The sequence below is a fragment of the Bison bison genome, unplaced genomic scaffold, assembly GCF_000754665.1.
Source record: "Bison bison bison isolate TAMUID 2011002044 unplaced genomic scaffold, Bison_UMD1.0 scf7180017864088, whole genome shotgun sequence".
Classification (NCBI taxonomy): domain Eukaryota; kingdom Metazoa; phylum Chordata; class Mammalia; order Artiodactyla; family Bovidae; genus Bison; species Bison bison.
The window spans coordinates 657,804-670,456 of NW_011494660.1; the positions used below are offsets into that span (position 1 = coordinate 657,804).

Genomic DNA, 12,653 nt, shown 5'->3' on the forward strand with positions numbered 1-12,653 from the left:
AAAACCACTAAACCATTCAGTTCAGTTCAGTTTCAGTTCAGTCGCTCAGTCGTGTCCGACTCCTTGTGACCCCATGAATCACAGCATGCCAGGCCTCCCTGTCCATCACTAACTCCCGGAGTTCACTCAGACTCACGTCCATCGAGTCAATGATGCCATCCAGCCATCTCATCCTCTGTCATCCCCTTCTCCTCCTGCCCCCAATCCATCCCAGCATCAGAGTCTTTTCCAATGAGTCAACTCTTCACATGAGGTGGCCAAAGTACTGGAGTTTCAGCTTTAGCATCATTCCTTCCAAAGAAATCCCAGGGCTGATCTCCTTTAGAATGGACTGGTTGGATCTCCTTGCAGTCCAAGGGACTCTCAAGAGTCTTCTCCAACACCACAGTTCAAAAGCATCAATTCTTTGGCCTATGACCTAAATCAAATCCCTTATGATTACACAATGGAGGTGACAAAGAGATTCAAGGGATTAGACTTGACAGACAGACTGCCTGAAGGACAGACTGCCTGAAGAACTATTGATGGAGGTTTGTAACAAGGTACATGAGGTGGCAACCAAACCATCCCAAAGAAAAAGAAGTGCAAGAAGGCAAACTGGTTGAGGTCTTATAAATAGCTGAAAATAGAAGAGAAGTGAAAGGTAAAGGGGAAAGTGAAAGATACACCCAACTGAATGCAGAGTTCCAGAGAATAGCAAAGAGAGATAAGAAAGCCTTAAGTGAACAATGCAAAGAAACAGAGGAAAACAATAGAATGGGAAAGACTAGAGATCTCTTCAAGAAAATTAGAGATAGCAAGGGAACATTTCATAAAGATGGGCACAATAAAGGACAGAAAGGCAAGGACCTAACAGAAGCAAAGAGATTAAGAAGAGGTGGCACAAATACAAAGAAGAACTATACAAAAAAGGTCTTTAATGACCTGGATAACCATGATGGTGTGATCACTCACCTAGATCTAGGCATCTTGAAGTGTGAAGTCAAGTGAGTCTTAGGAAGCATTACTATGAACAAAGCTAGTTCAGGTGATGAAATTTCAGCTGAGCTATTTTAAATCCTAAAATACCATGCTGTTAAAAAGTGTTGCACTCAATATACCAGCAGATTTGGAAAACTCAGCAGTGGTCACAGGACTGGAAAAGATCAGTTTTCATTCTAATCCCAAAGAAAGAAAATGCCAAAAATGTTCAAACCACCATACAATTGCACTCATTTCACATGCTAGCAAAGTAATACTCAAAATCCTTCAAGCTAGGCGTCAACACCACATAAATCAAGAATTTCCAGATGTACAAGCTAGATTTAGAAAAGATAGAGGAACCAGAGATCAAATTGGCAACATATGCTGGATCACAGAAAATGCAAGGGAATTCCAAAAAAAAGTACTTCTGCTTCACTGACAATGCTAAAGCCTTTGGCTGTGTGGATCACAACAAACTATGGAAAATTCTTAAAGAATACCAGACCACTACACCTGTCTCCTGAGAAACCTATTTGCAGGTCAAGAAGCAACACTTAGAAATGGACATGGAACAATGGACTGGTTCAAATTTGGGAAATGAGTACATAAAGGATGTATAATGTCACCCTGCTATTTAACTTATAGGCAGAGTACATCATGCAAAATGCTGGGCTGGATGAATACCAAGCTGGAATCAAGATCGCTGGGAGAAATACCTCACATATGCAGATAATATCACTCCAATGGCAGAAAGTGAAGAAGAACTAAAGACCCTCTTGATGGAGGTGAAAGAAGAGAGTGAAAGAGCTGGCTTAAAACTCAACATTCAAAATATTAAGATCATGGCATCAGGTCCCATCACTTCATGGCAAACAGAGGGGGAGAAAGTGGAAAATAGTGGCACAGTTTATTTTCCTGGGCTCCCAAAATCACCGAGGACAGTGACTGCAGCCACAAAATTTAAAGACACTTGTTCTTAGAAGGACAGCTGTGACAAACCTAGACAGTATATTAAAAAGCAAAGGCATCACTTTGCTGACAAAGGTCAGTATAGGCAAAGCTATGGTTTTTCCAGTAGTTATGTATGGATGTAAGAGTTGGACCATACAGAAGGCTGACACCGAAGAACCGATGCCTTCAAAATATGGTGCTGGAGAAGACTCCTGCGAGTTCCTTGGACAGCAGGAGATCAAACCAGTGAATCCTAAAGGAAATCAACCCTGAATATTCACTGGAGGGACTGGTGCTGAAGCTGAAGCTCCAATGCTTTGGCCACCGGATGCAAAGAACTGACTCATTTGAAAAGACCCTGACACTGGGAAAGACTGAAGGTGGGAGGAGAAGGGGATGACAGAGGATGAGATGGTTGGATGGCATCACCGACTCAATGGGACATGAATCTGAGTAAACTCTGGGAGTTGGTGATGGACAGGGAGGCCTGGAATGTTGCATTCCATCATGTTTCAAGAAGTCAGACAAGACTTAGCTACTGAACCAACAATAGAATCATATATATTGATAATTGCCTTTGAGTAAATGGATTAAATGCACCAACTAAAAGACAAAAGACTGGTTGGATGAAAATAAAAACAAGACCCATGTGAGACCTAGGGACACTTACAGACTGAAATTAAGGAGATGGCAAAAAGTATCCCATGCAAATGGGAATCATAAGAAAGGTGGAGTAACAATATTTGTATCAGACAAACTTTAAAACAAATATTGTTATAAGAGAAAAAGAAGGACACTGCATAATGTTCAAGGGTTCAGTCCAAGAAGACAATATAACAACTATAAATACATATGCACTCAACATAGGAACACCTCAGTATGTAAGGCAAATACCAACAACTATAAAGGGGTAAATCGACAGTAACACAACAATAGTGGGGTAGTTTAAAACCCCACTTTCAACAACGGACAGATTATCTGGTAGAAAATTAATAAAGAAACTCAGGCTTTAAACGACACGTTAGATCAGATGGACTTAATTAATATTCACAGAGCATTCCAACCAAAAGCAGCAGATACACATTCTTCTCAAGTGCACATGGAACATTCTTCAGGACTGACCACTTGTTGGATCACAAGGTGAGCCTTGGTAAATTTATGAAAACTGAAATCATATCAAACATCTTTTCTGATCACAACTGTTATGAAATCAGAAATAAAGTACAAGAAAAGAACTATAAAAAACACAAACACATGGCAGCTAAACAACATGCTACTAAACAAGCAATGGGATCACTGAGGAAATTTAGAGAAAATAAAATAATACTTAGAGACAAATGCAAACTAAAGCACAAAACTTATGGGATGCAGCAAAAGGAGCTCTAAGAGGGAAGTTTATAGCAGTATAATGTTACCTCACAAAAAAAGAATAATCTCAAATAAACTACATAACCTTACACCTAAAACCCCTAGAGAAAGAAGAACAAACAAAATCTAAAGTTAGCAGAAGGAAAGAAATCATAAAGATCATAGCAGAAATAAATGAAATAGAGACAAAAACAATCGCAAACATCAATGAAATTAAAAGTTGGTTCTTTGAAAAGATAAAATCGATAAACTTTTAGTAGGACTCATGAAGAAAAAAAGGGAGAGGACTTACATTAATAAAATTAGAAATGAAAAAGGAGACATTACAACTGACTCCACAGAAATACCGAGAATCATGAGACTACTATGAGAAACAGTGTGCCAACAAAACGGACAACCTGGAAGAAAAGGACAAACCAATCAAAAGCAACGAAATTGAAATTGTGATTAAAAACCCCCCAATAAATGAAAGTTCAGGACCTGATTGCTTCACAGGCAAATTTAATCAAACATTTAGAGAAAAGTTAACATCTATCCTTCTGAAACTGTTTCCAAAAACTGCAGAGGAAGGAACACTTTCAAACTCATTTTTGAGGTCACCATCACACCCTAATACCAAAACCAGAAAGTGGGCAAAGAGGGTACATATCTTAACATGCTGCTGCTGCTAAGTCGCTTCAGTCGTGTCCGACTCTGTGTGACCCCACCAGGCTCCCCGTCCCTGGGATTCTCCAGGCAAGAACACTGGAGTGGGCTGCCATTTCCTTCTCCAATGCACAAAAGTGAAAAGTGAAAGTGAAGTCGCTCAGTCGTGTCTGACCCTCAGCGACCCCATGGACTGCAGCCTATCAGGCTCCTCCGTCCATGGGATTTTCCAGGCAAGAGTACTGGAGTGGGGTGCCACTGCCTTCTCCGATATCTTAACATAATAAAGGCCATATACGACAAACCTACAGCTAGCATCATATTCAGTGGTGAAAAGCTGAAAGCATTCCCTCTAAAACCAGGAATAAGACAAGGATTCTACTCTCACTTCTTTTATTCAACATAATTTTGGGAGTCTTAGCTACAGTAATCAGGAAAGAAAAGGAAGTAAAGGGAATCCAAATTGGAAAAGAAGTTGTTAAACTGTCACTGTTGACAAAATGACATGATACTATACACAGAAGATCCTAAAGATGCTACCAGAAAACTACTAGAACTCATCAATGAATCTGGTAAACTTGCAGGTTACAAAATTAACACGCAGCAATCTGCTGCATTTCTATACACTAACAACAAAAGATTAGAAAGAGAAAATTCAGGAAACAATTCCATTTACCACCACCTCATAAAGAATGAAATACCTATGAATAAACCAACCTAAGGAAACAAAAGTATAAGTACTCGGAAAAGTATAAGATGTTGAGGAAAGAAACTGAAGAAGACATAAACAGATGGAAAGATATACCATGATCGTGGATTGGAAGAATCAATATCGTCAAAATGACTGAACTACTCTAGGCAATTTACAGATTCAATGCAATCCCTATCAAATTAGCAATGGCATTTTTCACAGAACTAGAACAAAAATCTCAAAATTTGTTTGGAGACACAAAAGACCCTGAATAGCCAAAGCAATCTTGAGAAAGAAAATGGAGCCGGAGGAATCAAACTCCTGACTTCAGATTATACTACAAAACTAGTCATCCAAACAGTAAGGTCCTGGCACAAAAACAGAATTACAGATCAATGGATCAGGACAGAAACCCAAAAATAAGATCACGCACCTGTGGTCAATTAACCTATGACAAAGGAGGCAAGAGTGCACAACGTTGGAAAAACAGTCTCTTCAACAAACGGTGCTGGGAAAACAGTGACACACATGTTTAAAAAATGAAATTAGATCATTCCTTAACTTCATACACAAAAATAAGCTCAAAATAGGTTAAAGACCTAAATGTGAAACTGGACACTATGTAACTCCTAGAGGAAAACATAGGCATAACATATCCCCCAGGGGATATGAAAATCCAGATACCAAACTTGTGGATGCTCAGCATGTGTTTATACCCTCGGATACAGAGGGTGAACTCTTGATGAGTTTTTACAAAGAAATAAAACATTTTAATGTTCTAATGTCTCAGTGCTTCTGATGTTCAAATTACACTGTACTAAGTAAATTTTAGTTTTATTATTATTTTTTTTTCTATTTCCCTATATATTATAGGCTTCTCTGGATGGCATCACTGACTCGATGGACGTGAGTCTGAGTGAACTCCGGGAGTTGGTGACGGACAGGGAGGCCTGGCGTGCTGCGATTCACGGGGTCGCAAAGAGCTGGACACGACTGAGCGACTGAACTGAACTGAACTGAACCAGTGGCTCAGATGGTAAAGAAGCTGCCTGCAACACAAGAGACCCAGGTTTGATCCCTAGGCCACAGAGATTCCCTAGAGAAATAGGAAGAGCGTTTTTAATATTTTCACAAATGTTTTTAAGGTCACAAAAAAATTATAAGTAACCATGTACAGTTTCTGATTACATGGTTATTTGTACATTTTTGCACTAATGTACAAAATGGTGACTGCAAGTACTCCTACATCAAAGACCAGGTCTCGGCTCTTTCCTCTGCCCAACACAGTCTTACATCAGGGAACACGTGGCTCTTAAAACCTATGCTCAGAGAAGCCTTCCTGTAAGTCATCACCCCTTCTCCCATCACTTATATTCCTTTTACATTGGTTTCTTTTTCTTCACATATTTATTACTTCTCTACATTCACTAGACGGCAAGCTTAAGGAATGGACCCTTTGTTTCAGTCACTTTTACTTCCCTGGATTCTGAAATGATACTTAGTACACACACGGCATTCATAATTTTTTGAATGAGTTTTATGAAGAAGTAGATCTAAATATATTAACACAGTAAGATATTACTGATATAAGTAAAAAATGCCATATAATAAACAATCAATAAAATCTTATTTTTAAGAACTTATCAGCCTATCTACACACGTATGTGGAAAGATACTTAACAAAACTTTAACCAATTAATATTACTCTGGGGGTGCTTTCCAGGTGGCTCAGTGTTAAAGAATCTGCCTGCCAATGCAGGAGATGCAGGTTCAATCCCTGGGATGGGAAGATCCCCTGGAGAAGGAAATGGCAACCCACTCCACTATTCCTGCCTGGAAAATCCCATGGACAGAGGAAACTGGCAGGCTATATAGTCCATGGGGTTGCAAAGACTCAGAGGCTAAAACAGTAACAAATTACTCTGGGGAGTGGGACTAGAGAGGTGAGTGCAGAATGGGACAAAGATTTTTACTTTATACTTAATTTTTATATTGTCTCATTTTCTTTTCCAAAATACTACTTTTAGAATTAAGAAGATAAATAGCATGTATTAACTATCGTCATAATGCCATTTTTGATAGCAACAGGAACTGGGTGCTTACTATGAGGCAGGCTCTATTCTAAGTGCTGTGAATACACAGGAATCCTATGAGGAAGATGTTATAAGTATGCCCATTTCATAAATAAGGAAATTAAGGACCAGAGAGGTTGAGAAATGTGTCCAGATCACACAGCTTAGAAAATGGGTTTTTCAGATGCACACAGACAAATTATGTGAAGTTTGTTGCATGTTACTAGACTGTCCTGTCCTCAATTATGTGCTCACCCTGCAGGCCTGGGCGACCCAGACGTACTCCGCATAGAGCTCTCCACACGAGGGCTGGCCACGTCAGGAGGCTGAGGGGGAATGAGGGTTTTCCGCACTGCCATTCTAGAAGAGACAAGAGACAAACCCAGAATACAAGAGTCTGAGGGCATTCGAAGGATAAGAATGACACATCTGCTACATGGATCTACGGTAAAATTAAAGCACTATGTTGTCAGGTACTTTTTAATGGATTGAAAAGTTTTGTCAATGTAGTAAAGGCACATTATTTAAAAAGTCAAATAGTACTAAAGAGCTTTTAACAAAACACAGCCGATCTCTTTCCCATCCTTCATCACTTCCTGCCTGTCTCTCTTCAGGAAGCAACTATTTTGATTCTTACCTACTTCTTCTACTTTCTACCTACACATTTCCTTTGTACTTAAAATTTAAATTCGTTTAGTATTCACAATCATTATTACACCTATGTATTCATACTGACCTAAGCAAGTTAATGGAAGCTGAGTGAAAAAAGTCAATTAAGATAGTTAGTGATCAAATGTGTAATGTAGTAGAGAGGCCACATGCAGCTCAGACCAGAGCTTAGTGCTATGGAAATCATCAATGATCCTGATGTGTAATTCTGGCAGAGTGGTAGAAGCAAATGCTAGAAGAGAACTGGTTTGAGAGAACACGTCTAGAATGAGAACATACCATTCTGCAATGCAATGAATTCAGATAATGATCATCAAGACTGTTAATATCTCAAAAAAGGGTGAACGGCAGACAGCATATTTCTCCTGGTATAATACTAACACCAGGCTTCCCAGGTGGCCAGGGACAAAGATCCACCTGTACACAGGATATGTGGATTTCATTCCTGGGTCGGGAAGATCCTCTGGAGAAGGAAATGGCAACCTATTCCAGTATTTTTGCCTAGGAAAATCCATGGACAGAGGAGCCTGGTGGGCAACAGTCCATTGGGTTACAAAAATAGTTGGATGTGACTTAGCAACTAAACAACAAAACACTAAACTGCCAACTTATAAAGGAATTTTGCTAAACGGGGGGAAAAACCAAGCCTTTAGATTAAAGTAACAACTTGGAAAACGCGGAGGAGAATAAGTGAAACTAGTGATGGGAGAGGGGGGCATGGACTGTGTTCCCTAAAATGAGCCACTGGAGTCCTAATTCCTGGTGCTTGTGAATATAAAAACATAGGGTCTTTGCAAATGTAACTAAGTTAGGGATCTTGACATAAGATCATTCTAGACTTAGAGTCTTTTAGAAAAGACCCTGATGCTGGGTAAGACTGTAGGTCAAAGGAGAAGGGGGAACAGAGGATGGGATGGTTAGGTGGCATCACCTACTCAATGGACATGAATTTGAGCAAACTCCGGGAGACAGTGGATGTCAGAGGAGTCTTGCGTGCTGCAGTCCACAAGGTCACAAAGAGTAGGACACAACTTGGCGACTGAACAACAAAAAAGTTATAGGGCTGGTCCTAAATCCAATGACTGATGTAACAGAAAGGAGATGGAGATCTGAGACAGACAGAGGCAAGGGCATGTGAATATGGAAACAGAGACTGGAGTGGTGCATCCACAGGCAAAGCAACGCAGAGGCCTGCCAACCGCCAGCAGACAATGGGAAGAGGCAGAGTGGATTTCCCTGAGAAGGGACTTCTAGGCATCGTGCTGTGAGAATAAACTTGCGTTGTTTCAAACCACCAAACTTGTGATAATTTGTTATAGCAGCCCTAAGGAAACTAATACAATGGGGATACAACTGACAAATTCAGGGAAAGAGATGGCGGGGGAAAGGGAAAACTCCATGGGACAAAAGAGCCGGTAAAAAAGGGAGTGGATAGGCATACAGATGAAACACGGACTAAGTTAATAACTGAAGCTGGATTATGGGAATAAATTCTTATGTTCAAATTTGTATTATGTTTAAACTTTCCACATAAAAATAAAAAAGCAAGACCAACTCCACTCACCCCAGAAAACAAACAACTCCCCCTGCAAACCCATAAAGAGATAAACTATAAATGTACAGAATGCCCAAACTTACAAAGGGTGCCAAATAACAAGTGTTGGTGATGACAAAGGCAATGATTCCACTGCTAGTAAGAGTGCAAATGGGTATAAAACCTCAACAAACTGCTGGCGTTACCTGTTAGATCTGAACATGAGCACAGACTGCTGCTGCTACTGCTGCTAAGTCGCTGCAGTTGTGTCTGACTCTGTGCGACCCATAGACGGCAACCTACCAGGCTCCCCCGTCCCTGGGATTCTCCAGGCAAGAACACTGGAGTGGGTTGCCATTTCCTTCTCCAATACATGCAAGTAAAAAGTGAAAGTGAAGTCGCTCAGTTGTGTCCGACCCTCAGCGACCCCACGGACTGCAGCCTTCCAGGCTCCTCCGCCCATGGGATTTTCCAGGCAAGAGTACTGGAGTGGGGTGCCATTGCCTTCTACATCCCAGCAAATCCCTTCTGGGGTACCACATTTATGGACACATCAAAGGTGATGTACAAAGATGTTGGGATAACATTACAGCCCCAAACTGGAAAAAACCCAAAGATCCATGGATAAATGATGCTATTCTTATATAAGGGTATTTTAAACAACAATGAAAAGTTACAATCACATGTAGTAACGTGGATGAATTGTCCAAAACCAAGTGAAAGATGACAGAGTCACAAAAATACATATATGATTCTATAGGAACTCAGAAAGAGGCAAAAGAGGGTAAGAAGAGAAACTGCTTAGTAACCTCTGGGAGGAAGTACTGGTAATCACACAGATGTACATTGGGTTCCCTTTGTGCTAAGTCATTACACTGTACATACATTATCTGCACAGTTTCCTATACATCACTGAAAATGCTGAAAGAGAAAGAGAGAGACTGGAAGAAGTAGTGCTGGCAAACAGAGACAACTCCTTTATTTTCATTGCAAACAGGAGAAATAAAATGGGGTAGAGAATGGAGGAAAGTGGCCTAATAGAAGAATTTTTTTTTTAAGATGGAAGAACAGACAGCAAGATTATACTTTTTATGTGAATAACCCACTTGCAAGAAAAAACTGATGAAGGAAGAGAGAGAAGAACTGGAGCTGGAGTAGGTAAGAAAGGTTGTCATCAGAGCTCTGAAGAGGCACCCCTGGAACTCACCTGTACTGGGAAATGGAGGTGGAGTGGGGAAAGAGGCTGGTAGGTGGGATGTGCAAGAAAAAACCAATGAAGGAGGAGAGAGAGAGAAGAGCTGGAGCTGGAAGAGGTGACAAAGGTTGTGACGGGAGCTCTGAAGAGACACCCCTGGGGCCCACCTGTACTGGGAAATGGAGGTGGAGTGGGGAGAAGAGGCTGGCAGGTAGGATGTGACAGCTAGTTTATGAAGTTCTCTTGCGTTTGTTGCCATTTTCTCAAGAAAGTAGGTGGCACTTTCATTAGCTACTAGTGAATATGGGGAGAAGCTGTGGAAGCCTGGAAAAGAACAGAGATACCTGGTTGTCTGGAAGGGCGGTGGAAGAAAGCAGACAGTGCTGGTCCACCATGAGATCCCAGTGGAAGTGTGTGACGTTAGGCAGGACCAGGCAGTGTGGTGCTCCCTAACACACTGCTGCACATATGCAGGCAGCCTAACACAAATCAGGACTTAACTCTGGTTTTGACAAAGCGAAGAGGAGGGTAAGGAACCTGAGGATGGATGCAAGGGAATGACTGCAACGGACCACAGACTCTGAACCAGGGAGAGCAGACAAAGATGTCAGGAAAGGCAGTTAGAAGAGTGAAAGGGTGGTTAAGGACCAAGAGGCTGCAGGCTCCCAGCTGGGTCTTTTTGAGTCACAGTTCTGCTGCCAGGGGCGTGGAAGGAGGCAGGCTGTGGGCCACTGGGGTACAGAAAATGCTGCTAAACTTCTGAGCCGTGGAATGCTTGTGCTCCTGGGGGTGCTCTGCTACGGAAGGGTGGATGCAAGGGACACATTCAAGCAACGGAGAGGCCACAGAGCTGGGAAATGTCAAATTTCTCTTTATGTTAAAGACAGTATGACAGCCAGCCAGTAGGTACCTTCTGAAGGACACACACAGTCTCTAAATCAAACCTGACTCTGTCCCAACAAGGTGGCTGCCAGTCACATGGGGCCACTAAACACTCGAAAGGCAGTAAATGCAAGTGACCAGCAGGACTTTTAAGAAAGTTTCATTTGGGGCTTCCCTGGCGGCTCAGACGGTAAAGAATGTTTCACTGAAGTTAATTTGAATTTAAAAGCTGGTATTTGACTAGAACAGTCAAATTCACAGAGTTAGAAAGTACACTGGTAATGCCAGGGGCCAGGAGGTGAAGGCACTGTAAGGGTGAAGGGACAGGGGGAATGGGGAGTTAGTATTTAGTGGAGACAGAGCTTCAGTTTAAGAAGGTGAAAATCTGGGAGGTGGATGATGGCGAGAGCTGCACAACAGTGTGAATGTATTTAATGCCACTGAAATGTACGTTAAATATGGTTAAAATAGTATGTTTTATATTATGTGACTTTTACCACAATAAAAGAAACATTTAAAAAAACATAAAAAATTAAAACTGGTATTTGATCCACTTATTGGAAAACTTTTCAGTGTGTCTAGATGAACTTGGTTATGTGAAACTACTTTTTCAATAGCAAATTTTATGAAATTTAAATACAGACCAGGAAGCATATCTGCTGATGAGGAGGAGTGGACTGAGGGTGGCGACGAGGCGCCAAGAGGACCGTCACCCCATCTCCAGGCACAGCGAGCGACAGGGAGGGATGGGGAGGAAGAGACAGCCACCACTCTGGGGAGAGTTGAGGAAAAGGCCACTGAGACCCCAGAGAAGAGCCAGGACCCAGTTAGAGCAAAAAGCCACGCTCAGAGAAGCCAGGCCGCAGGGGGCTTGGATGGTAACAGGTCATCACGGAAGGTGCAGCAGAAGGGCCTTTGGACACGACAAAGCGTGGGAGAAAGGCAGGTCTCCTGCGTCCCGTGTTATGAAGCTTCTAAATATTTTATCCTGGAGCCAGTGTGTGTCTACTGCACATACCGCGCCAAGCATTTTGTGGTTTGTTAAATCAGGAAACGCTTACTCTTCAGTTCTGGTAATTTACTATGATCCCTCCTCTTCCAAGGCAGGATTCTCCTCAACTGGTGCTTTAATTTTTTGGTATTTTCTCCCCTTTTGTCTTTCTGTTCTACTGAGAGATCTCCTCAGTTTTACATTTCAACTTCTCTACTGAGTTTTCAATTTCTGCTCTCACACTTCTAAGTTCAGGACACACTCTTTTTCTCTGACTGTTACCTTTGAGAATCATGGCCTTCCCGTCTGATGGATGCAGTTTTTTTTTTGTCCTTTGAAGATGGTACTGACGGTGTCTGTCTCTGTTCATGCTTTCTTAAGTTTTGTTTTTAGTTTTATTCTCTTTGCCTAGCCTTTGCATCTTTCAAACTGTCTTTTTCAGTGGTTTCTATCTTGTATTGTTAGAATCCCCAGCAGGCACCTCATATGCTGGGCTGCATGCTCATGATGAAGGAGGACTAAAAAGCTGATGGGATGCTCTGAGCTTGTGGCAGGGTTTGTCTACCTTAAGGGTGACCTGATCCCTGTCTGAAGGGTCCTTAAACCCTTAGTGTAGGTATTTTTAGATCCTTCCCATCGGGCTGATGGGCCCTAGGAGAGTAGAGTCCTCGTCTCAATTTCTCTTTAATTGC

The 12,653-nt window shown here is 41.6% G+C and overlaps 1 protein-coding gene across 5 annotated transcripts in view; it reads right to left on the bottom strand.

Annotated features, from left to right (window-relative positions):
* The window catches only part of SAP130 (Sin3A-associated protein, 130kDa), a 77,408-nt gene that overhangs the window by 25,174 nt on the left and 39,581 nt on the right, over positions 1 to 12,653 (bottom strand). For 3 of the 5 annotated variants that reach the window (XM_010837948.1, XM_010837947.1, XM_010837946.1), the window contains exon 15: positions 6,946 to 7,050. The exons of the other annotated variants lie outside the window; for them this stretch is intronic. In XM_010837948.1, coding sequence (XP_010836250.1) covers positions 6,946 to 7,050 — 105 coding nt within the window. The remainder of the gene's footprint in view (positions 1 to 6,945; positions 7,051 to 12,653) is intronic. 5 annotated transcript variants of the gene reach the window in all.